A 26360-nucleotide genomic window follows, 5' to 3' on the forward strand; every position below is an offset into this window, starting at 1 on the left:
TTCAACGGGGTTGGTAACAATCGGTTTCCTCCTACTAATTCATAGTTTGTTTCGATTTGCTTCGATGTCTTTTTGTTGAGGTTCTCACCGCATTTTTTTTTCTTTCTAAAACATAAACTAACGAGTCACCTAAGTTTGCTCTAACCTACCATGTGGAATGGGGGGAAATGTGGGGGGCTTTTTTGTTCTCTGTCTGTTTTGGGAGTTGTGCTGGGGTGATGGGGACAGATTGAGACAGCGGGGTTGTATTTACATAAAATAACTTTTTATTCTGGGTCTTGCTTAGTTGGTTGGTTGATTCTAACTAGTTCTGGCCGGAGGCGCTCCTGGCGGAGATTTCTGCTCGGATTCGCCTCCAGAAAACTGTGCGCTTGATATGTCGTCTTCGTTTGTAGCTTGGTTTGTTTTGTTTACTTGTTTAGTTTTACGTACAGGTTTTCTAACTAATTGAACAGTTTCACAGAAACATGTTATTAGTGTCATCTTTCTTCACTTCTTCCTTTTTACTATCCTTTCTTGGTGGGTGATTTATACACTTTTTTTTCTACATCCATCACCGGCATAATTAATCATTGTAGCTTTTTTGTGGGTTTTCCTCAGTACATATATCACAATTAAGTTTTTTTTATTCCTTTCTTCTCTAAGTACATCATATGAGATAAGAGCTAGTCTTCCGGAAGCATTCGGTTTCGTCCCTAATTACATCGTCATCAGTGAAGGTTTTGCGAAAGTTGACATTTTTTTGATAATTACAGAAAAAAAAAACAAATACAGAAGCATAAATACGTCGAATTTCGTTAAAACGCAGCTGCTGCGCACCATTTTTGTAAACGTTTCTTTGTTGCACAATTCCTCGAACATAGAAGCATAATAAATACATAAATATTTTGCTGTCATTCTCATTCTCTCCTTCGACTTCAAGCAAGATTCTGGTTTTTGTTGTAATAACTTTCTCGAACAATAACTTGCAGCTTCCTGTCGCACTTTTTTTTGTTGGCCCCAGCAAATGATGAAATGGTTGTGGCTGACTGACTGACTGAACACCGGGGCTGGACTGGACTCTCGAGCGCGCGTTTGGGGTTGTTGTTGTGGTTTAGGGTGCCGTTTGCACAATGTGTGAGATCCAGTCCACGGTGTTGGCGACACGATGATAGATGCCGGGTTGGCCCCGGGTGGCGCAGGAGTAGCCCGCTGACACGATACCTAAAAATGAGACGGGGGAGATTAGCAGCTCTCTTAACTTAATACTGGAACGCCCAAAGCATGTTCAACTTACACGGACGCCCAAGCCTCCCAAAAAAGTTGGAACGGTAACTTCAACTCGCTGGTTCTTGGCGATAACTCAACCAAACGGAACGATTTTTGTTTCCAGTGATTTGTAAGAATGTCTAGATGATCTTAACATTTTGCATAACTCGATTTGATCAAATCTGTAATTTTTGTGACCGAAAACATCGTTCCAACTTTTTTAAAGCGTCTGCCGCTGCGGATTTTTTGGCGATTGTTTTTTACACGCGAAAAAAAGTTGGAACGATGTTTTTGATTGCAAAAAATACAGATTTGATCAAATTGAGTTCTGCAAAGTTCTAGGATCATCTAGACATCCTAACAAAACACTTGAAAAAAGAATCGTCCTGATTGGCTAAGTTATGCCCGCGAACAAGCGAGTTAAAATTACCGTTCCAACTTTTTTGAGGGCCATATAGACAAAAAAATCTTTTTTTAAAGTACCGTAAACCGAAAATACAAATTAATTACAAACGAAATGGTATGGAACAATACTGAGCTTGGTAAAGAACAATTCGGAGTAGGTTTAAAAAAAGTTTTCAATCAATTTTGAAAAGTTTCATAAGTAAGTTAAGAGGATGGATGGCCCCTATAACGAAATCAAAAATACCTTTATATTGACAGGCATTTTCAGTAGAAAAAATTTCTAATTCAATTTAGAAAACTTCTGAATAATGCTGCAAAATTGGTTTTGGTAGCAATAAAAATTTATATTTGAATGCATAAATCAATTTACAATGTATTTTAATCAAACTAGGAACTTTTAATTAATTTAGCTTCAAATTTATATAATTTTCATTAAAAGTTAATGAACTTGGTTAACAAAACAATAACTTGTAAAAAAAAATTCATTAAAATATTAAGAGTAATCCTACAAATAGTCAATTTGACGTAATCAATTAAATTAACACACTAGGGTGGTCCAAATCTGGGTTGGCCCATCACAAAGCTAAATTCCGAATTTGAGCTCATCCTGACCAAGGGAAACCCTTCCCTCTAATCGCTTAAAGTTTGTATGGGAAAAATCATCATGTATGAAGAAAAGCAACTGTTTTTCTTTTTTACCTGTAGAGAGCGCCATAAATATCCAATTCTAACCATTTCTCAGATTATATCCATGGTCAGAATGAGCTCATGTTTGGAATTTAGCCTAATACTGAGGCAACATTCAATTTCAGGAGGTAGCCCCGAAAATACCGAATTCGGACCACCCTATTACACATTTTTTGGATGAATTTTGTAAAAAAACACAGTGACTGTCAAAGTCCCCCATGTTTTGAAATATAAATTTTTCATCGAAACTAGTTTTTAAAGCACTTAAAAATCATTTTTAGTAAAGTTAATGTGGACATAGTGTGCCCTACCCAGTACAAAAAAAAAGTTTGAAAATCATAAAGCTTGAGAAAAGCCTTATCGTTTGAATAATATATGAAAATTAAATTCATATTCTATCAATGTCACCTTAGTTTACAGTACAGTTATTTATAGATTAAACCCGTTTAGTTTGGTAACTTAAGAATAATTTTTTTTTAAATTATTATTTGTAAACAATTATTTTGTTTTAAAATGACGCTATTTGCAATATTAATCAATTTATTGTAAAAAAATTAACTTTGGACCACGGCAGGTTAAAATTCTCGTCAATTCTTCTTCAAGCTTGAAAGATTACTTGAAGAGATCCAAATTGCTGTGCAGTAGCTATTTTGAAGAGCTCTTATTGAATTCCTGAAACTTATTGTTACTTGGGACATCAAATTCAAATTCTGAGACTTAATTTTAGATAAATTTGAATGGTTCATTGCCTATTAAATTCACGTTGGCTTTTTCTCAATATTTCATCACCGCCATTTTGGCTAGAATAGTAGGACGACAAAAAAAAACTTCATTCGGATGATTGATTCAGGCCTGCATTATTATAAGATTTACATAAAACAATCTATTTGTTTACTAATTCATTAGAAGCTTGTTTACAAAGGCTGAAAATGATTGTACACACAACATTTTGAACAAAACTGACTGCAGCTAGTCAACAGCAATATTTTTTTCAGAATTCTTCTTCAAATAACTTGACTAATTTATAGAAAAATCAAGGTGTTTCCAATCTGCCATATAGATTGAGATAAAATGTAAAAAAAGGTTTTTGGACATATTTTGGATTTCTATGGGACTATATATTATATTTATGGATATTTTACAAAGAAACCAACATAAAATTAAAAACCGTTATTTTGACACTTTTCTTTAATTCTAAGAACAAAATTTCATGGAAAAGTAAATAGTCAGACTATTTTGGAAAATCGAAATTTTACATTTTTGAGTATATCAGGAATGACCACAGTAAGGCAAATGTGGTCTGCGGGGTCTGGTTTTTGTGAACCTTTGTCGTGTTTGTGAATAAAGTGATGATATATTTGTACTTTGATCTCTATTAAACAAAACAAATATTTTGAAATAAGTTTTAAAATGTTCAAATTTTACAAAAGCCAACTGACAACTGTTAAGATAGCAAAATTATGGGGGTCATTTCGTGGCAAGTGGCACATCACTCGAAATTGACTTTCTCTGATCAAGCTCAAATTTGGTGGTGATATTGATACTATCAAAAAATGATAGTATCTCCATTTTAAACCAAATTTGACACCCTCTTCTTTTTTGGCACCGCCCAAATATTTTGCGATTTTAACCAATTTTCAAAAAAAAAAAACTCTTTTTTCAAATGACCGTATCTTTGAAGCAAAAAATGACAGAGCAAAATTCGACGGTATTTTTCAAAGGAAATTGTAAGTTGAATTTAATAGTGCTATCAGATTTTTAGTTAGATTCAAACTTTTGTGTATTTTGCGCAATTTAAAATTATACAAGCAATTTTCTTAATAAACATGCGATTTATTTTTGAAATAAATGTCACCATCATGTTCCCCAGACGACTTTACATAAGAATAATTTTTTTAAAGAAAATTTGCAATAAAATGAAGGAATTATTAGTAAAAATCCTTTTAGCAACGTTTTATCATTATAGTTGTGTAAAATTTAATTACGGGATTTTTCAAAGTTTGTGTCCCTCTAAAATATTTGTGATAAAAATAAAATAATCAAAATTGCAATGAAAAGACAAGTGCATTTTCCTTGACCTTGACCGATCTGACCAGACCTTCTTACAAAAATGTTGTATGACCTGTTTTCAATATTTGTTGAAGCATGAACATTGCAAATGTGTGAAACCAATTGATTGGAAGCATTTTTGAACAAAACTGTTGGAGTAGTGTTATTTTTTATCACTTATAAATAATTAAAATTTCTTAAAAATGTTATATTTCTAAATCATTAACTGAAAGATAGTTTAATAGATTGATAAAACCATTCTCTGCATTGTCTCGATGTTTGGTTGAATTTGATTCCCGGAGAATTAGAAATGTTTATGGTAGTCGGGCATGGTACGTATGAAAAAATGACCTCTGACTAAATTCCCTTTGACCAGTTGTCGCAGCAACTTATGGCAAGGTTGTGTCAAGATAGCACGATCAGATCGAAACTTCTTTTATGTTAATAGTGACAACAATGCACGGAGTTTTTCTGGTTTTTGTTGAGTACCTCAGGATTGAAATCAAATTTTGGGTATAGCACGATTACGACGATATGTGGGAAATGGTGCGATCAGTTTTGAACCACATTTCATGAGAGAAGTGTAAAATCTACACTGGATTTTTACAACTTTGTTAAATATCTCAGGATTTCTCATGAATATTATTGAAAATCTATAGCTAACAGCACTATCTTACCATGCGTTCCCTTCCCAAACCCAACTCACCTATCAGGAACCATCGTCCGCTTTTTTCGTGCATCAGCGGCCCCCCGGAGTCGCCCTGGCAGGAATCCTTGCCTCCACCCCGGTAGCCGGCGCACAGCATCTCCGGGTAGATCACCACGTTGATTCCGTTCGAGCGGTGCCACCGTTCGCAAACTCTGTTTTGTTTGGGGGTTGGGGTTGATTGGGGAAAGCAAACAAAAAAGAGTCGTATTAAGAGGAATTCTGTGCTTACATTTCAAAAGGGCGAATCGTGAAATGTTAAAACAACGATGGTTCGACAGTGATTTGTGAGTAACAAATGAGACTGACATTATGAGGATTTGAAAATGTCAAACCAACGGTGTTTTACTGTTAATTTTGATGATTTTTAATCTTTGAAATGTAAACACAGAATTGTTTTTTTTTTTGCAAATAGAAATTTCAAAATGCGATCCCCCGGAGATGAGCTCCCCTTCAGGGCATGTTACCTGTTATCCAGCACAGGAACGTCCACCGCCTGCAGCGTCTTTGGTCGCAGCCTCGAGCCCGGATTGAGGGCACCCCAGCCGGCGGCCCAGCCGAACTTGCCCAGGAAGTCCTCGTTCTTCTCCGGCAAGCAGATTGGCGCTACAGGGTTTTTTGTTTGGGTTGGGGGGGTTTGTTGATTTCGTTGAGGACCGGACCACGCACACAGATTCCAAAGGGAGAACAGTAGGGGAGGTCACACGAACAAACACACACACCCGCACACACCGGGGCAACAGTTTGGGTGTGGGATCATCAAGGTGGTGGTGGTGGTGGTGGTGCACGATTGAGGTGGTTGTGGAGATTTTGATTTTTTTTTTTTGTTGTTTTTGGACGTGGATAGAAGTGGCCCGGAAGTAGAAGTATCGGAAGTGGTGGTGATGGCGGTCATCGCGCGGTTTTTTGGGATTGGTTTCGTGAATTTTTGGCACGCGTGGGACCGAGAAGAGGAAGTTTTTTTTTGTTTTGAAAAAGAAATATACACAGAAAATTCAAGCGGAAAGAGATAACGAGAAGAGGTATATGTTTGAAGCAAATTGGCATTAGCAGATATGTTTGTGATTACCGAAGAATGAATACTTGAGTTAAACTCGTTTGGAATACGAATAGGGATAATGGAAAACTTATTCGAAAGACATGTTTGATGTATGATATAGACAAAGACAAGGCATCTTATACGAGCAAAGAACGATTTCAAAATCAAACAACTCTACATTATGAAAGTTTTTTTTTTCATTGTTGATTTCTTGCCATGTTTTGTATAAGTTGGATTACCTCAACTCACACAAATTGACAAAAATAAATTTGAGTTCATGTCCTGCCAATACAGACAATTATTAATTTCGGATATATGTAATATGTACTATGCTGCCCATGTTCGCATAAATGTCCCATATGCAAAAACAGCAAACTGAGAAAAACGCATTTGAAGTTTGTCCCACACATAAGGCTACGTGTTAAGTTTTCACGAAAAAACTGGATTTCCTCCTGATTTCTAGAACAAAGTACTGGATGTTATAGGCTCTTTTGAAAGAGCACACGATTTTGAACCAAACTGAATCAATAACTCAAAAGTGATGAAAATGCATATGGGACATTTATACGATCATCATGGTTCTGTTCAAGGAGGAGTTCAAAAAGGTGGAAGTGTATTTTTAATGTTGCTGTTTATTTTATTAGCGTGACTTTATCCTAGAAAGGTAATTTGTCTTGTATTTTTAATGATTCCAATACATTTATATCAATTATTTTATCAAAATTAGTTTTTCTGTACCGGCCGAAAATGAACTAATAAGTAATCCTCTCCATCCAGATCTTGTTGAGAAATCAAAACAGAAAAAAATCATTCAAAATAAATGGTCATAATACAGTTCGATAACGTTTTTGGCAACACGATTTTTTGAAATATTTTCTGTCGTCTTTCTGATGAATAAGACTGATTTCAATTTTCTTCTATATCCTTGATAGAAAACCAATCTAACAAATCACACAATAATCAACATTTTTAAAATTTGCGTTGATTTTTGGCATTTGGCGAAAATTTCCTGTTACCATAAACGGGAAGGTACTGTATTTAAGAAGAAATGTTCAACTTTTTTTCGATTTCATCATTATATGGAATAATTTTGAAGTTAACTTTCAACATGAATTGTTAGGAACGGCTTTGATTTTACTTTTTTCGAAAATATTGAGTTAATAATTTTGTTAAAAATAAAGTTAAACTGCAGAAAGAAATTTAACAAAATTACAAAATAAGAAGTTATCTTTAAAAAAAAATATCCCATTTATTTATGATGCTCAATTATCTTGCAGAAATTCTTCATACTAAAATTTATCGGAAATTATCATGGAAGAGTTTATTTTGCAGAAAAGTAATGTTTTGTTTGAAATAAGCTGAGGTTATCTTGCACGTCAGGATAGAAAGAATGACTTTAAATTTACTTTTTTTTCTGAAGATAATAGTCGTTTCATAATTTTCTCCAAAATTAAAGCATTCTTGCAGAAAGTATTTTTTAACGAAACCTGAAGTTATTTTTCAGAATGTTATCTCACAAAAAAGACCTAAAGTTACCATGACGAATATTATATTACAAAAATATACAGGAAGTTATTTTTCTTGCACAAAGTTCTCGTACAAAACTCATCTGAAATTTTTTTGCAATAAAGTCATTTTACAAAAATCTTATTAAGTTATTTTGCAAAAAAATATCCTTTAAAAAATGTATCTGGAATTATCATGGAATAGATTATCTTGCATAAATGGACCTTTTTCTATGAATTAATCATTTATCTTATCTTGCAAGATAAAATATTAAGAATGGCTTAAATTTTACTTATTTTGTTTTATTAATTGAATTATTTTGTTAAAAAAAACTGAAGTAATCCTGCAAAAAGCAATTATACAAAACTTGAAGTTATCTTTCAGAATGTTTATTTACAAATTTATCATTCAAAACCTTTCAAAAAATGATCAGAAGTCATCTTGCAGAAAGTTATCTTACAAAAAATAACCAGAAGTTATCATGCAGGAAGTTATCTAACAATTTTTTTTTATCTGGCAGAAAGTTATCTTACACAAACTTGTCTGAAGGAAGTAACTCTCACAAATATTATATTTTTTTCATAATCTGACTTTATTAGGTCCTAGTATCTGAAATAATCTTGTAGAAATTTTTCTTACAAAAATTGAGATCAACTAATTTTTCCAAAATACAGCTTGCAGAAAGTTGTTTTTCAGATGCAGATGTTTTTTTTTTTCAATTTTAGTACTTGCTAGGTAAATGTTTAAAACAATGCAAGAAATCTGAAATACATTTAATTATAGAAACACAAACTCTCCAGAGGTTTGTAAGTAATGTGACAGCTTTGTGGAATATCTTCTTTATTAAATTATTTTACATAAAATTATCTTTTAATGTTTCAAATTTAAGTTATAAAGTCGAAAAAATAATTTGAGTGTTTTCAAAGACGTGAACGTATCAATAAAAATAATTTAAAATAGGGGAAATCTACCCATTTTAATCCTAATAAGCGGTCGTGTTTGAATGATGCTGGATAATCTAGAGTCTCCCTTGAATTTTACTAAAACCAAGTACACCAACGAGTAGAGCAAGTTTTTGTGAACATTTCTGTTTATTTTCACTTTCACTAAAAGTTATTCTATTTCTTTACCAAGCATTTAACAAAAAAAATTCCCAAGGGTATTCTAATAGAGGCGAATGCATTGGGCCACGCCCATTTTTCTAATATCGGCTTAGTTCTTTTTTCTTCCAACACTCTGTCGAGTGTTGCCATTTGCGCTGACAGTTCAAACGAACACTCACGAAAAGTAGCATTTATAGGGAAAGTTTCCTGGCATCGCTGGCTGTGCTGCTGGTGGTGTTGACGGCCAGCCTTCGTCTCTCGCTCGGTTTTCTTCAGCCTTCGATTAGAATGCAAAGTGAAAATTGAAACGTCAAACGACTTGGCGCGTTTGTTTTTTTGATGGCGCTTGCTAATTTATTACATTTTTCGGGATTATTCTTCAAGTGAGTGCCTTACTAATGATCAAAAGAACATGTTGCCGGTAGTTGAAGCAATTTCATATCTTAAGCGCCGTGAAAAAGTAAGCGAAAGTGAAAAGTTAATTTTGGCGATATTCATTAAGCGTTTGAGGGATTCTCGTGTTTGTCACTGTGTGTGCCAACAAAATGATGAGAAGTGGTCTCGCAAAATACAAATTATGATCAAAAGTGCATTAAATGTGATCTTTTTGGCCAGTAAGTGGCATACATTTGCGTGCTTACTCGAGGCGGTGCTGTTGCTGGTAAGTTTATAGCCCAAATAGTATTTTTGGAGCTTTAATCGAGCATCAAACTCTCCATATGACGAAGATAGGTGTTTGATTGGAAAGGGTAGATTTCCCCTAATAATCTTAAGAAAGAAGCCCTTTAAAACAAAAATAATTTATTTCATATAATAGTTTTATTTATTGTTCTTTTTTTCACTCACAGATTTCAACTTTATCAATATAGAAGGGGAAAAGCACTTTGAAAATAATGTCTTTAAAAATGTTAATTCGGGACAATCATTATATTTGTGTTACATTAATTTATGGAAAAATATTGTGTCTGAATTAGATTTCTAGAGTAATTTTCAAAAAGGTCCTATGATTGAATTGAAAAAAATAAACACTCGAAATATTTCCGTAACAATTTTATATTCAAGTAAAACATTGCAATAGGGCCGAATACGAAGTGTGCACAAAGAGGCTATTCTGCTCGTTCCTAATGTAAACATCAACTGACGTGAGCAAGATAGACTTTTTTGTTTTTACTTCGGCTTCGGCCCTTTCAAATTGTTTTGCTTGTATTTTTTAATTCCTTAATCATTCAATATTTCATTAACTTTAAAATCTTTCAATGTTGAAATACTTAAAAAAAATCTAATATTTTTTATCTTTATAATTTTATTACTTTTCTTAATTACATAATTTTGTTAAAATACTTAATTTAAAAAAAATGTTCTTAAATAAATCAAATGTATTAAATTTCTATAATTTCCTTATTTCCTATAGTTAAAAAGCGTTGCCTGTTTGCTATTTTGTATCTCGTGATGCATGCCACAAGATAGCGCACGAGGATAATTTTTTTCAATATCAAATAATTCAAAAATGTCTTTAAAAAAAATCTCACTAGGGGTGACATTCGGTCTGAGGGTTGAGCTTGGGTTATACAAATTTCTGCATGACTGCATTTGCATTTTAATGACGGTACTTTTGCTAGAAATTTTCCTGAATATTTTTTTTTTCATTTGTGTCCAATTTTGAAATTATATATGCTTTTAAAATTATTTTCCTGTCATTCTTTAAATTTTCTTAAGTGAGGAATTATTAGAGTTGGAGTCGATGAGTCTTCGAAAGCTGGAATCAAATTTAAAAAACTTTAAATCCCGGATTAATTCCATGCCAATTTGTTAAATTTGTTGTTTCCTTTAGAATTTACCTATTAGTCAAAGCGAGAAATTTATTCTGTGATTGAATCCGATGCACATGAACACAGCACATTTGAAAAAAAATACGCTTGAAGTATTAATAAGCATTCCAAAAATTGTTCTAAATCTCCGTTCGCCATTTTTGGTTACGTATGAATATGTAATTTTCAATCCCTCGTTACGGTTTTGCATGCAAGTGTTCTTGGTTCGCACTTCTAAGCCAATTATTTTTGGTTGATGTCCAAGGTCAAGGTTAACGCAAACCACGGGAATCGACATTTTCAAAAAGGTACCATGGAATTTTAACACTTTTTTCGTGGTTTCCATTTTCATTAACGGTTTCTGGAAATTTATTTTTCTCCGTGTACGTAGCATGATCTATGAGAATCCATGATATTATAGCTCTTGCTCTTATTAAATGCCTTGCCTTGTCTATTGGTGTACGAGTATAATTCCCCTCAGATAAACCACGTGATGAACAAACCCTAGAAGCAATCTGGTCCCAGCTTCCACCGTATCCCATTGTGGAAGCCAGCATCCTTTTCAGGGCCCTCCTCCTGTCTCGGAGCGTATTGAACTGAATCGGAGTCGAAGTCACCTTAGTTTCCACAACTTTGAATTGGATTCGTTGTCAAAGTTGGAGTTGGAGTTGCCAAATCTTCAGAAGCTGTATTCAGATTCGGAGTCGGAGTCGGAGTCATGTCTTCGGTCATTCCTCCAGATCTTCACTACGCTTCCAGGAGACGAGGTTAGGAGGACCCCCCCTTTCCCGAGCCGTGTGTGTGTGTGTGTTGTTCCTTACCGATGTGCGGCATAAAGTGCACGGTTCGCTCCAGCGTGAGCACCGCCACGTCGAAGCGGTCCGCCTGCGGGGTGAACTTGAAGTACGGGTGCACGTTGATCGAGCGCACCCCAAAGGTGTACGCCGGCAGCGGCTCGACGGCCGAGTTGATCACGTAATCGCCGAGGGTCACGTGGACCTGCCGGGGCGTGGCCCGGGCCACACAGTGCCCGGCGGTGACCACGTGGCGCCGCGAAATCAGCGAACCCCCGCATCTGGAAAGCATAGATCTGTGTTTGTAGAAACAGGACAGGGTGAGGGGGTGGAGGGGGACAGACAGAAGACAGCGGGGGAGACCAGAGAGAGAGAAAGAGAGAGAGAGAGGGGGGTGACGGAAGAATTGTTTGTTTGTTTTGGGTTTTGGGTTTTGGTTTTGGTGTGAGTGTCAGCGAGGTTGATGTCATTGTTTGTTGTGGTCACGTGTGTACAGATGATGACAGATGATGACAGGACCAACACCGCGCGGTGAACAAAGAGCGTCCAAACACCAAGCGTTCCGTGCACAGCAGCGAAGAGCGTTCGAAAACACAAAGAAAGAGACAAAGAGACAGTAATCAGGAAGAAAAGAGAAGTGCCGTGACGGTGAGGGTGACAAGAGAGCAAAAAAGACAAGAGAAAAAACATGTTAGTGGGATTAGTTAACCCGATTAGTCGCGGATTCATTAAACAAAACAAAAAGGAAAAAACGGAGGGCGGGGGTAATTACAAACTATGCGGTTTGCGAACTAGAAGACTGACAAAACAAAGTGGGGAAGTGGGCCGGTGAGGGAGATCGGAGGGGGGGGGAAGAAAACAAAAAGAAAACACAAAAAGAAAAAAGAGGGTAAAACAAAACAAAGAAGGAAAGAAAGAGAGAAAAAAAACACAAGATGGAATTAGACGGATGTTGGATGAGGATGGATGAAGGTTAATTATGCGCAAATCTACTCAAGAGCACTGGACACAGCACTGGTGCTGGCAGCACTGGACACAGCACTTCTGTGTTAAACAGCTGTTAGTGTTTCGCTACTGGGCACACAAATGCGATGGATGGACTGGCGTGGATTAGATGAGTGATTAATTAAAATGGGTTTGAACGGTTAGCGATACTGCTGCAGTAGTGATGGCGTGGGATAATTAGACCAGGTTGGCATTTTGCTGAAGCCTTTGAAGGCTGGGCCTTCATGTTCAATGTCACGGTCAGCTGACCGTGTGAAGAAAATCTTTTTGTTGAGAGCTCTGTTTGAATGGTTGCTAAAGTACATTTTATCAGAGATTATTCAGAAACGTTTGGAAAATTTATGGAAAAATAGTAGTTTTGTTAAATTAAGCATTTTGCAATTTAAAATTTGATAAACATGGTTTAAAATAATTAAGTATAACAAGTTTTTCATAGTTAAATATAAAAATTGTCTCGTTTATATTTAAAAAAAAAACTGGAAGATGCACATATTTCATTCTAAACACTGCACATAACTGTGCCTTTCAGAGAAATATATTAATATTATCGATTATCTAAAAATATGATATTTGATTTAATGACAAGCCATAGTAAAAAAAGTGTTTTAAAATGCGTTTTGAACTAGTTCAGCTGTTTTGCAATCATTGGTTTTCAAAAAATTTAAGAACAACTTTTTTAAAAAATGGCAAAAGTCATTATTTCCAGATATGTACTGTTATTTACAATTATTACGCTGATTTATTTTCTGTTTAATTTTCACATTCTGGATTCACAATATAATGCAATGCTTTACGAGTTTGAAGGAAAATTTCATAATTTTGAAATCTGTTATTTCATGTTGCTTTATTAGATTAAAATATCTAAGAACAATCATTTGTGTTTATTTGTTGGTATGAAATTATGTAGTTTCTAATTTTTGATAATTGATTATCAACGTTTCAAATTCAACACTCATTTTCAAAATTTTCAGGTTAAAATATTCACATGATAACAGTAATGCTGCTTCTGGCAAATATTTTTAACCCTCTACAGCCCAACCTCGCCTTTAGACGGGCTTCGATTTAAAAAATCGCCAAATATCCATTTTTCAACAAATTTTTAAACTTTAAAAAACATTGGAAAGAAGAACTCTTAAAATTTTAGAAAATTTTAGGGTTGGAAGTTTATTTAAAAGTTAATTGTAAACACTAAAATTTATTGTATATTGTATTACAACGATATAGGTTTTTGGTGCTACTGCTTTGGTGGCTTTTCCTACCGAATAAAAAATCAATCAATCAATCAATTTTACTTGTTTTATGTAATTTTGCCAATGTTTTCAAAAATGTATTTTTTAGGGGTCAGCTTTGGCTGTATTTTTATTAACTAACATTTCCTATATTATAGGTAAAAAAAGTATGCAGTAAATTTTCTAGTGTCAAAGATTGTAATTTTAAATGACAATGAAAAACAAACAAACATTGAAAAAGTTACTGTAAAAGCATGAAAAAAATAAGATAGGCAAAATGTAACGATAGGAAGTGGTAGAATTTGCCAAATACTACAAAAAAGAAACATAAATTAAACAAGATAAATTTTAATGTGCATTTATCTCAAACACTAAAAATTAAACAAGAAACATAAAACAAAAGAAGTAAAGTTTTTCGCTCAAAAAAAAATTTCTAAAGAAAATTTGGGCAGTAGAAGGTTGAATGACAAAGGGTTTTTGAAATTTTATTATTTCTAAATTTACAGTCATGCTAAACATTTGTCAGAAATTTCATAATACACAATTTTAACATAAAAAACATATACATTTTTGCAATATGGTATCAAATGATTTAGAATTGCTAATAAATTTTAATGGTTCTAGCATTTTTTTTTAAACACTCAAAATTTTGTCATACGTTTTTAAAAAAACTCCTATTTGTTGTTTTTGTTGTATTTTAGAAGATAAATCGATCGGGTATCTTCTTCTATATATATAAAAAATTTCGACGGTTTTGTTCGAACGCGCATCAGTTGATAACGAAAAGTCGGATCGGAGCGCTCTTTGCTGCGTTGGGTTCGTATAAGTCCAAGGAAGGTTCTTACGCTAAAGAGTGACAACTTTGACCACTCCGGAAGATCTGCAGATTGTATGGGAAAAGTTGCGTAAAATCAAATTTTGATCACAGGAGGCTAAAAACGTCAAGAAGTGAAAAAATGACAAGACGAAGTTTGTCGGGGTTAGCTTGTTTTTCATAGATTTTGACAGTCACAATAACTTTACTTTCGAAAATTTTCAAAATTTTCACAAAACTAAGAATTTGACAATAAAAATTTTATGATCTAAGGTACTATCAAAAACATTTCATTTTTTTTTGATAGTCATATTTTTCTCAAATTTACGAAAAAACACTAAGATTTTACTTATTTGGTATATTGATTTCAAATAATCCAGATATTCTCAAATTTATCGATAATTATAGCTTTTTTTAATGCTCGAAATTATCACAAATTCTCGTTTTAATAAATAATACCATTTTATTTTATTTCTGTTATTTGATTACTGACATTGAAAACATTTAACAAAAGATTTAATAAAATGGTTTTGTAATGTTTTATTTCTAGGATTTGTAATATTCTATCATGTAAATATTAATGTGATATATTTCAATTATAATTTACTTAGAAATAAATTATGTTTCCTTGAGTTCCAGTACTGATTGAAACTAGGGAGAAAAAAAATACGTTTCAATCAAATAGCAGTCATCAAAAAACTGCAACAAACCAAAATTTAATTTCTCTTTAATTTCTGTTGAAGGTAAAATATTTGTGTAATATTTCTCAAAACAACGATATTTTGAACAACGCAATTGTTACAATGCCTGTAGTATTTCGTTTCATTTTTGATTCAACTTTTTGAAGTTAACTTAAGATTTTTAAATCAAACTTGAATATTTTTGAATTTCTGAAAAAAATAATAATAAATAACTAAATTAATTTTGCGTGCATCGGCACACAGAAATCTATTTCAAATAATTATTCTGAGTACCGTAAACTGGGGTGACTTTGATAGCCCGGGGTGACTTTAATAGAAATTTGATTTGGCCACTAATTTTTATACATTCAATGTAACAGTCACATTTTTGCATACATGTTCGATAATAAGCTATCCCTTAATGCTTACATACTCAAAATTCTCAAAAAAATTTAGATATTAATTTGACGGGCATTTGAAAAACCAATCAAAGTCACCCCGGGCTACCAAAGTCACCCCAGTTTACGGTATTCACACAGCAAAAAATCCGATGGTAAAATCGCACGCAAAAGCATGCACATCACCTTCGTCAAAATAAACACTTAATATTACACACTGCATGTACAATTTTTGCAAACACAAAAAAAAAGTTGCAACCGACGGGATTCAAACCCAGCACCAACAGTAAGGACTGGCGCCTTAGCCCACTCGGCCATCAGACCGATGAAAAGCTGTAAGGATAAACGCATATATGAGCTTGACATTTCGGTCAACTAGGTTTCCCATACTGATGGGCTACTTATTTAAGGGTGTAAAATCCCATAAAATTGCATAAAATAATGCAATATTTATTTTACACCCAGGCCTTTTACATGCAGCTGGATTACTACTTTTTTAGCTGTGCACCGAGAGAAAAATTCTCATGCAATTTAGTGTTTCCTCATTTACGTTTAACATAGAAAGAAATATGCATCACCCAAAAATTGTGTAATTTATTTATTTAAGATAGCCCTTAAAAAAAGGGGGAATTTAGAACTCAATGATACATTCCCATGTTGAACGTTAGACTTTACCGAATGTGTTTTCACAATTCAAATATGTCAAATATGTTCATTGATACTCTTTTGAATATTGATGCGATATTGTCATTTTTGAATTTCGTAAAAATAGTTGTTTATGAATAGAATGATTTTTATCAATTCTTGAAACATTGACATTCGTGAAATTAAGCAATCGGTACATAAAAATCTACCGGTTATCGTTAGCTGCTTCTGGATTCTTATTTGAGACTCAGAGAAAAGTAATTTGGTAATAACCTGAAATTTTTGGGATTTCTAAAAGTTTGAGGTAGAAAAGAATCTCATTACCCTTGTAGTAACTTTTGCTATGAACGCTCTCCTAGGGGTCACCAAAGTTCGTTTGTTAAGTGAATTGTGTGTTTTAGCTATGAGTTTCATGTGGTAAAATTTCAAGGCCCTAGAATTTTTCTGACAAAAGCTCATTTAAATGTTGAAAAAGGCCAAAAAGGAGCCCAATACCGTAGGGTTAAGGTAATTTTTCAATGGAATAGATATTGTATTTTTTTAGTGTTCTGCGAAAAAACAAGCCAATCACAATTCTACACATGGTTAATTCAAGAATTTTCAACTGTTAGCGATGATGTCATGCAAGGCAAAATCCTTTCTACGCTGGTTAGTCAAAACGTTAACTTCAAAATGTTAAAAAAGCTCGTCCAGCCACAGGTATGGTACAGAGTAGTGTACATCTGAAAGTGAAGTGCACACGAAATGCATCAGTTTTCTTTCGTCTGAAAATCTCCCGCGCGAAGTTTCCGTTCGCTTTTCTTCACGTAGGTCAGCACGTCCAACTGTCCAACAAAACACTGAAAGCAAAGCAAGAACCCCGCGTCTGATTTGGCGAGCACTGAGTTCCTGGGGCCCAGTGCCAGTGTGGTTTCCTAGAAAAAGGTCACGTAATGTTCGTCCGACTGTATGCCACCAAGTTTTCTGGGTCGGACAAGTAGTTCCGAGAGATCTTGCTCAGAGTGTGTGTCTTTCTTGATGTGATCCTGTTGGGGCCCTTCTTTTTGCACGTTACCTCGATGAACCTATTCGAATATAGGCTTGCCAGGGGAACGAACCGAAACCGGCGTCGTCACCGCCGACAATCCGCCGCTGAGCCGTCTGCTTCGCGAGCGAGATCCCACAGCCTGCAGAAAATGAAACGAAAAAGGTGGAATGGGGAGAAAAGTGAGGTTAGAATTTTGGGTGGGAAAAACAGTTCAAAAATTGGCAGGTAGAATAATCAAACTATGGTGAAAAGCGAGCAAGCTAGATGAAGAAACGAAAATCTACGAGAAAATACTGGAAAAAATAATGATAAGTTGTGATTTGTTAGTACATGATTAGTAAACAACATAAACAAACTAGTGTGAACGATGTGAGTGAGTGTGGTTTTTGTGAGGCTTTTGGGTGAGTTACACAGGTCACAAACAAACGAGCATTATGTGTGTATGTGTTGTATAGTTTTTGAAAAAGACTAGAACAAGATTAAGTCAATTTGGTCGAAGAAATGGTTCAGTAGATCAAAATAGTTGAAATTTGTTTTTCGAAGCACATTTTAGCCAAAACTGAGTACTGTATTTACACAGGTAATTGTATCGATAAAGATGAATAAAATTTACAGATGTCAAATGAGTACGTACCTTAAAAAAATATCATAACAATAACACAATCAGAATCAGAATCGACTCACCGTCAGCCAAGTTCGCGTTCTGGCAACACTGTTCTCCAATCTTTGATTACGGTTTTGAAAATCTGAACTCTTTCCTTTTAACATTTTCTGTGGTCTGACCTTTGGTCAACCAAATTGACTTAAATCTAGTTCCTTCATTAAATTGATACTGTCAAATTTGTGGATTACGGAATGGGATTCAGGAGGTGGGAGGAGGTTAGGGAACAGGAGGTGCAGGTGAACATCAACTCAACGATTAAATGACAAATCTTCCAAACTAGCGAATTACAAGGGGGAGGTTGAAGAACAATTTTAACTATTTTGTTTATTTTAGTCTGAAGAAATCAAATCTTTGTTAACAGATTGTGGTGGTTTTAGTATAAAGTTTCTGTTACTTGTAAGAAGTGGTTTCAAACATGCTCACACGTGTTGTTATACTGATTGTTAAGAGAACAGTTTGTGTTGGACAGTTAAGGAAAGAGTCAGTGTGTTTGCAGTGTATTCGATTGATGCTTGAGGCTTTTGGATAACACGTAGCATGGTTGATTGGTTGTAAAAAGAAAAACAAAACGAATATATAAAATTATTTGTATTTATCCTGTATAAATATATTCGATCAAGTAATTGTAACATTGCCAGTAGGGTGACAATAAAAAAAATACATCAGGGATATCTTCTGACTTGATTCCTTAGGCAAGAACTGTGCCAATTTTGAACCAAATCGGTTAAGGTTTAAGGGTCGCTATATAGATGGTGGAAAAAACATCTCTTTATACAAAAACGACTTCTTTAAATCACTAATAACTCGTTAGGGTTAACTTGGATCGTTTTGCAGTCTTGGACAAAGTTGTTTGTCATGAATTTTCAATAAGAATCTCACAATTGATCCGACACGTTTAACGCCACCTTTTGGTGAAATTTTGGATTTTTTTCCCATACATTTTTGTGAATTTTCCCATAAAATCTTCAACGATCAATAGCAACCCTTAAACCTTAACTGATTTGGCTTAAAATTGACACAGCTACTTATTTTTACTCAAAGAATAAAGCCAGTGAGTATCTCCTAAGATTATTCAAATTATTTTTTTCTTTTCACCCTAATGGCCAAATGCTTTCCATTAGAAAATTCTTAGACAAAATTTCTAAAAATTCCAATATCATATTCGAGCGAGAATTCTTAGTAAAAATTTGAAAGTTTCATAATTCTTGAAAATAATCTGAATGAGGCCCGATTTTTTTTAACTTCTATGTCAGAGTCACAGCAATTTTCTCTAAATTCCGAAAATCGTTCAAATTTTTGGGGGCTTTCTTCTTGACGGAAGAAGCTATTTTGTGTCATTGATGGCACCTTAACAAGTCTCAATACAATTTCGGTAGCTGTCCATACAAAAATGGTATAATTTGGTGTCTTCAGCAAAATAGTAGGTATTAATGAGGACTATTAAAACAAAAAGGTATAAGGAATTTTTATTGACAATTTTGAAATTAACTTTTTACACAACATTTTTTATACAAAAATAGAAACCCCAAAAAAATGGTTGACAACAGCTTTTAATGTTAAATCGATTTTGCAATCGAAAAGTACTTTTAAGAAATTTTCGTAAAATGCACCATTTAAAAGGTATGCACATTTAAAGCCTTTAAATGAAAAAAAAATACAATTATTTTTTTTTAATGTGCCATGTGTTTTTTTCGAAAAGAAAAAGAAACATAAAAAAATAAAATTTATGAAATGTTGTGATCTTTTCTAAAAAAATACATTGAAAATGATGAAAATAAGACTAACATTTCAAAAACACCTTATATTCTACATTGTAACAGTTGTTTTACAATAAAAAAAAAAAAACAAAACAAAAATGTAAAAAAATGCATAACTGTTAATCGAAATATTATCCATGCATTTTTGATTGTTTTCAATCTATTTTCAATGAAATTTTGAAGTTTTAGGAAAAAGAAAGGATGGTTGTTCGCTGATTTTTGCTGGGAAGAGTGACAAAATGACAAAATTGCGAAGCGAAAAAAAAATTAGAGCAACACATGTCTCATGGTGAGAAACATTGGAAAGTGGTAAACATTGAATAAAGAAGTTGATTAGCGAAAAAAATGTGCACTGTATTCCGCCGGGGAATTGAACCCCGTTCTATCTCATACCGTGAGAACTCATCACCGATCTGCCAACGGAGCACGGTGGTTTGGTTCCGTTGGCAGATCGGTGATGAGTTCTCACGGTATGAGATAGAACGGGGTTCAATTCCCCGGCGGAATACAGTGCACATTTTTTTCGCTAATCAACTTCTTTATTCAATGTTTATCACTTTCCAATGTTTCTCACCATGAGACATGTGTTGCTCTAATTTATACGGTTACCCTCCTTCTGGGTCAAAAACTCAAAATTACTGCGAAAAAAAAAGATTTTTTAATTAAAAAATGAGATTTGATCAGTTCTCTAAAGGTTCATTGTACTATTGCCAAAAGCTTACTGAAATAGTTTTAAATGGTTAAATTTTTGGTATCAAACTGTAAGAAAATCTTCACATTTATCCAAACACATATTATCTGTTTAACAAAATTAAACTGATTAAATTGAATTCTGTTTATTTTTATCAAAGCATTTGTTTGTTTTTATTGAAGACTTTTTGTCTTTGTATGAAACGTCAAAAATATTAATCTTCTAATTTTCGTACTTCTTTGGTAGCTTTTTCTAAAAGCTCAAAGCAAAAAAACATAAAGGACAGCAGTCAACCAGTCTGTTAAACAACTTTTTTTTGAATTGTTTTTGAAAACCGTATATCAGGATAAGATTGATAGGATTTTAATTTATTTTTCAAATATTTATTTATGAGAAATCAGTCACCAAATTTATAGCATTATTAAAAAATCAAATTCACTAAGAAACTCGTTCTGTTAAAAATGCCATTAAATTTGAAAATATTTTTGAATGTCTGATTCAATAAATCTTGACAATTTGAAATTAATTTTTATCGGTCTCAGTGTAAAACTGTCCAAAGCATCAATTAATGCAGTTTTTTTCCGATTTGAACTCATATTTATTGAGAAAGTTATGAAAATATGAGGATTTTTTAATGATTATCAATTTTTCATAATTAAAGTAAACTTACATGATTATTACATTAACCAAATCATTTAGATGAAAATGGTTGTAACCTTTCAATGGCTCTTGTAAACTGATAAGAAGAGCTCGAGTTTAAATTTTCCAGTCCAATTGATTTCAAATTTATTTATTTTTACGAGGATTTCTAAATTATTTTTTTCAGGAAATTGCCTTTTTTAATATTCACTTATGCGGAAAAGTTGTTCCTGTTCCGAGAAAAAAAAAAGTTCAACATTATGGATCTCAGGAGTAACCATTCTGTCTTACAGTTCCTAATAAATTGTTCTTCATAATGGTTGCTAAGTATGCTCATGTAATGGCACGTGAAAGACCGTTCTGATATGCCATTTAAATTTGGGTTTTTGATTTTCAATTTATTCAACTTTGTAAATAGAGGGTGAGGATTCTCGAGATTTTCAATTTCCCGGGAATTGAGAGTTGAATTTGGCCATTTCCCGGGAATTCCAAGGACCCGGGAGTTTTTTTTTCTATGTCAATAGTGGCAATAATTTAAAAGGCAATGTAATAATATTGTTTCTTTTCAATCAATTAAGTTATTCTATGAAACGTTAATTGCAGTATCCTCTTTATCTGATTTCTGATTATTTTTTTCTGAATCCGCAATTACAAGATCGTTTCTTATGCTTTTTGGGACTCAAAATTGTAGTTTAAAATGTTAACGAATCTTTATTCGCACTGAGTGATTTTTCAAAAATTTCACAAGCTTGTTGCATGATTTTGTCAATTAAAAAAAATAGCTAATATATAATTTCCCAGTATCGGGATATTTGCAATATGATTAACAACGAATTAATTACATCAATTTAAACTTTTTTTTCCTTTTTAAGGTCAACTGTAAATATTAATTGAAGAATTATTTACAGTTATCAAGAAAACCCAAATGTTCACAATGGTTTTTCCAAAATGTTATTGAATATTGAAGTTGACGTGAAACACAAAATGACTTATTGACATCAAAAAAGGAAATTAGCTTGATGAGGCAAAATTACTCTAGGGAGGATTGCTATGCTCGAGAGAAGATATGGAAATTGAACTTGTTTTGAAAAAGCTTATCCCTCTTAGAATAAATAAATAAAAATAATTAAAAAAAACTTTAGGTTTCATTTCTGGTAAGTTTGCTTCAAGATAAATTTTAGGGTCCAATTTGTTTGGCTTCTCTCAATTATATTATTCGAACTTGGACATCGGACATTGAACATCCAATGTTCTAAACAATTTAGATTTTTTCAAATAATTTTCCGATTATTTTATACAATTTTGCTTCGATATTTATAAGCATAAAATTTCCCGGGAGTCTCGACCGAACTTCCCGGAAATCGAGAGTACAATATTTGAACATGTTTTCACCATTTCATGAACTTTTGATTTTTTTTTTGAATTAAATGCCATTGGGAACGGAAAGAATTACAACCAAAACAATTATTAGTTTTGCTTGGAATTTGAAATTTTTTTCAATCAAGCTGGGGATTCGCATTGATTCTTATGAGATCTGGGTAAAATTACCTTTAAACTTTTCAATATATCTGATTTGTTTGGTAAATCCAAGTGTATTGATAACTTAAAAAAAATGTTAAATAATTTAATACAAGCTTCTCACCAAATCAAATTAAAAATGGTTAAATTTTTTTGATATTTTTAAGCAGGTTATTTTAATTTGTACACGATTCATTTTTGCAACTTCAACACCTCCAGAATTTCGATATCAACTTTCAGGGCTTATTTTTTGCCTCTAAAACAACTTCCAAAACAACAATAAAAAAAAATTATGTCTTTTTAAGAGTTTTTAGTTTTTTCTTTAAACATAATTTTCTCTTTAAATTTATGGTTCTCTTTTAAAAAATCAACTTTCCAATTCCAAACGTATCCTTTTGTAAGGATTATTCACGAAAAAGTTGTGTTTATAGTGTTAAAAACTTAGCCTTTAAATGTTTCGTACGAATTGAACACCATATTTTCTGAAGTTGACATAGAAACCTTTTATTTTTTATTTGCATATTTTCTAAAAAGGCAACAAAATGAAATGAGATTTATGTTTCAACCAATTCAAATCCTTTAAACCATGACAAACATCAATTTATACACTGCATGTGTGTAACATTTTAAACCTAAAGCCAACGTGTGAAAACCTGGTCATCTGCTAACATGTTGTAGCATGTATTGTGTATCCAAAGCGTCAAACCAACAACGAAATATAGCAAAATCCAAAGAGTAGCAACAGAAAAACATATATAAACTAAAAAAATAAAATATTAGACAGTGAGAAAATAAAACAGATAAGAAAAAGCAGCATTTTTTCAAAAAAGAAAACAAACAGAACAGATTTCATCTCAACTCTAACTTGCTTTGTGGGTGTGTCAGATATAAATAGTGTGTAGGTGTGTGGTAGTGTAAACGTAAAGAAAAACTGTGTCCAAGGTGGTGTGAGAGTGTGTTGTGAGGTGTAAAAGTGTTCAACAGTTGTTCGCGCACTCCGCCAACGGATGGCGCGCCCTCTTAGCACAACGTGACAACAAACTCACTAGGATCGTTCTCAACCGGCCCGTAATCGTAATTTGGAAGATTTGTCAGATCGATCGTGTTGCCGGTGTCGATGGCGATGTTGGCCGACTTGGCCGTCCGGTGGCAGCACCCCTTGAGCAGTCCGCCGCACGAGCCCTGCAGCAACCCGCCGGACATCCAGCACAGCAGGAAGAACTCGCAGGTGCCGCCCTCGTGCTGACACTGGAGTTCCGACCGGACCGAGTCGCCAATCCCCGCCGCTGCCGCCGCTGCTCCTGCTCCTCCTCCTGATCCCGTTCCACCTGCCACTCCACTCCCACCGCCGCCAACACCACCAACTGCGGTTTGAGATGACGTTGCTTTAGTTTTGCGATAGATGATGGCACCACTGGGTTTGTAGTTGTTAAAGTTGTTGTTGTTGTTGTTACTGCTGTGCAACGGAAATCGTTGCTGGTACAACGGGTTTGGTTTCGGACGACTCGCTGGAACCACTGCCACGGCCTTAGAACTCGCGGAAGGAAACTGAGGCTGGGGTGGTGAATGTGGTGGTGATGGTGGTGGGGGAGGGGGTGGTAGTTTGGGGTGTAACTTGGGGTGGTAGGTGGTGGGATATTGGACAGTCGGTGTGTTCGGGAGTGTCGGAGGGAATCTACTTGGGCTAGAATGGGGAAAGTCAACTAAAAGAAGAACACACGCCACACACACGCGCACACGCCCGGAGCGCGCAGGTCATGAAATGTAAAATGTAGAATGAGAAAATTGGAGGGTTTGGATTAAAATAAAAGCCGCCAATGTTTTTTGGCAACACTGCACATGATGGAATGATGCACATCAAAGACTACAAGAATGAGTAGGTGTGGTTGGTGTATTTACAGAAATGAAGCAAAGCAATAGCGAGTGGTTGGTGGGTGAAATTCTAATAAAGTCATGCATCCTCTAAAACAACTTGTTTGTAAAATATTGTTATTCTATAACGGCATTACTGCCCATGTTCGCATAAATGTCCCATATGCAAAAACAGCAAGCTGAGAAAAACGCATTTTAAGTTTGTCCCATACATAAGGCTACGTGTTAAGTTTCCGCGAAAAAACTGAATTTCTTCCTGATTTCTAGAAAAAAGTACTGGATGTTATAGGCTCTTTCGAAAGAGCACACAGTTTTGAACCAAACTACATCAATAACTCAAAAGTGATTAAAATGCATATGGGACATTTATGCGATAAGGGGCAGATTAGCACTTTAAAAAAGTAAATGTCCTGAGACGTGATACAAAACAAAATCGGTGGATCAATTGAGCTCAGAGCACCATGTGTCTCCATAAAAGATAGTTTCCATTGTATTATGTATTCTGCAACAAAATGTTTCTGGTTAATACTTCATCTTTCAAGTTAAATTTTTAAAAAGCCAAATTTATCATAAAAACTCAAAACATTATCCCAGATATGTTACAACGAAAAATTGTAATATACTAATAAATTATTATTTTTTATGTTTAACGGCTTCTACAATCTGTGTCTTGTTTGATTTAAGATGCAAAAAAAACGCAGTACAATGTAATCTAAATAGGTTGCAATCCATTGTATAAGTCATTTTGTTAAAATTTATATTTTCAGCGATTATTTTGTCTTGCATTTTTTTTCCTCATTTTTTTCAGGGTAAACTTTGAAAAGTGACAAAAGCTTAAATTAAAAACTTAAATAAAAATTCAAAATTATGTAATTATTACCAGTTTTAAATGCAAACTTAAACATTTTTCCGGAAAACTTTCAGAAAGATTTGGTGTCCAAAAAAAAGTGCTATTTCAAAGCAGAAATGGGTGAAATTGTCATCTATTTAGTTTAACTTCACAGATCTACGGTTTCCTTTAAAAAAATATTCTCCCGAAGTGAGGCCTTAGATAGCTAAATCTAAACTTAGACATAAGTCCTACACGTGCTTATGAATTGATCTCAGTGCTGAACGGTTTAATTTTAACAAAAACACTCATTGAATTGAATTTTGTTTATTCTTTCACATTAGTTTAGGAAAAACTCAAAAGGAGGAGAAGGGGAGATCCAAAAAAAATTGAACTTAATTTAAAACACAATTTTCTAAATTCATAAATAAGAAGTATCATAAAACATTAGGGGCAGGTCTGCGACTAAAAACTAAAATATATAAGGCTGGTACAAATATTTTTAAAAGTTTTTGTCACCCCCCCTTCAAAATTGGCCCGAAAAATCAGGGGGCAAAAAAAATATTTTTACAATAAACTTCAAAATTTCAATGAAAATTCAAGTGCAACCAGCTGAAATCAAATTAAAATACATTCTCCTGCGTTTAAAATCATTTTTAGCATGTTTGGGTTTATTAAAAAATCTCCAGATTTTTTGAAAATTTTCGATGCAAAATCTTTGTTTTTCGATAAAATTTTTGTTTTTGTCTGATCTTAGATTTTTTGAAAACTAATGATTGCAAAACAACTGAACTAGTGTAAAATGCATTTTATAACACTTTTTTCATTTAAATGTGAAGACTATGGCTTGTTATTTAAATTTTTATATTTCTTTATTTTTTTGCCCCCCCCTTGACCACGGCCAGGGCCGAGGGACAAAAACTTTTTTTAATATTTGTATCGGCCTAAGAATTTCTGGAAAAAAAATGCTTACTGAGCAATTCTCTACCAAAACCGGAAATGTATTTTATTTGTATTTTTTGATTTGGCTCAAACTTTGTGGGGGCCTTCCCTATGACCAAAGAAGCCATTTTGCATCATTAGTTTGTCCATATAAATTTCCATACAAATTTGGCAGCTGTTCATACAATAATGGTACGTATATATTCGAAAATCTGTAACTTTTGAAGGAATTTTTTGATCAATTTGGTGTCTTCGGCAAAGTTGTAGGTATTGTTAAGGACTATTTAGAAAAAAATAGGTACACG

The 26360-nt window shown here is 33.8% G+C and overlaps 1 protein-coding gene across 1 annotated transcript in view; it reads right to left on the bottom strand.

Annotated features, from left to right (window-relative positions):
• Nucleotides 1–579: 579 nt before the first annotated feature.
• The window catches only part of LOC6043178, a 57530-nt gene continuing 31749 nt past the window's right edge, over nucleotides 580–26360 (bottom strand). The window contains exons 4-9 of the mRNA XM_038256321.1: nucleotides 23459–23707; nucleotides 17171–17282; nucleotides 11373–11626; nucleotides 5563–5701; nucleotides 5096–5250; nucleotides 580–1203 (exon numbers count right to left, since the gene is read on the bottom strand). Coding sequence (XP_038112249.1) covers nucleotides 1094–1203; nucleotides 5096–5250; nucleotides 5563–5701; nucleotides 11373–11626; nucleotides 17171–17282; nucleotides 23459–23707 — 1019 coding nt within the window. The 3' untranslated portion in view covers nucleotides 580–1093. The remainder of the gene's footprint in view (nucleotides 1204–5095; nucleotides 5251–5562; nucleotides 5702–11372; nucleotides 11627–17170; nucleotides 17283–23458; nucleotides 23708–26360) is intronic.

This window comes from Culex quinquefasciatus, chromosome 2 (genome assembly GCF_015732765.1).
Source record: "Culex quinquefasciatus strain JHB chromosome 2, VPISU_Cqui_1.0_pri_paternal, whole genome shotgun sequence".
In the NCBI taxonomy this organism is placed as follows: domain Eukaryota; kingdom Metazoa; phylum Arthropoda; class Insecta; order Diptera; family Culicidae; genus Culex; species Culex quinquefasciatus.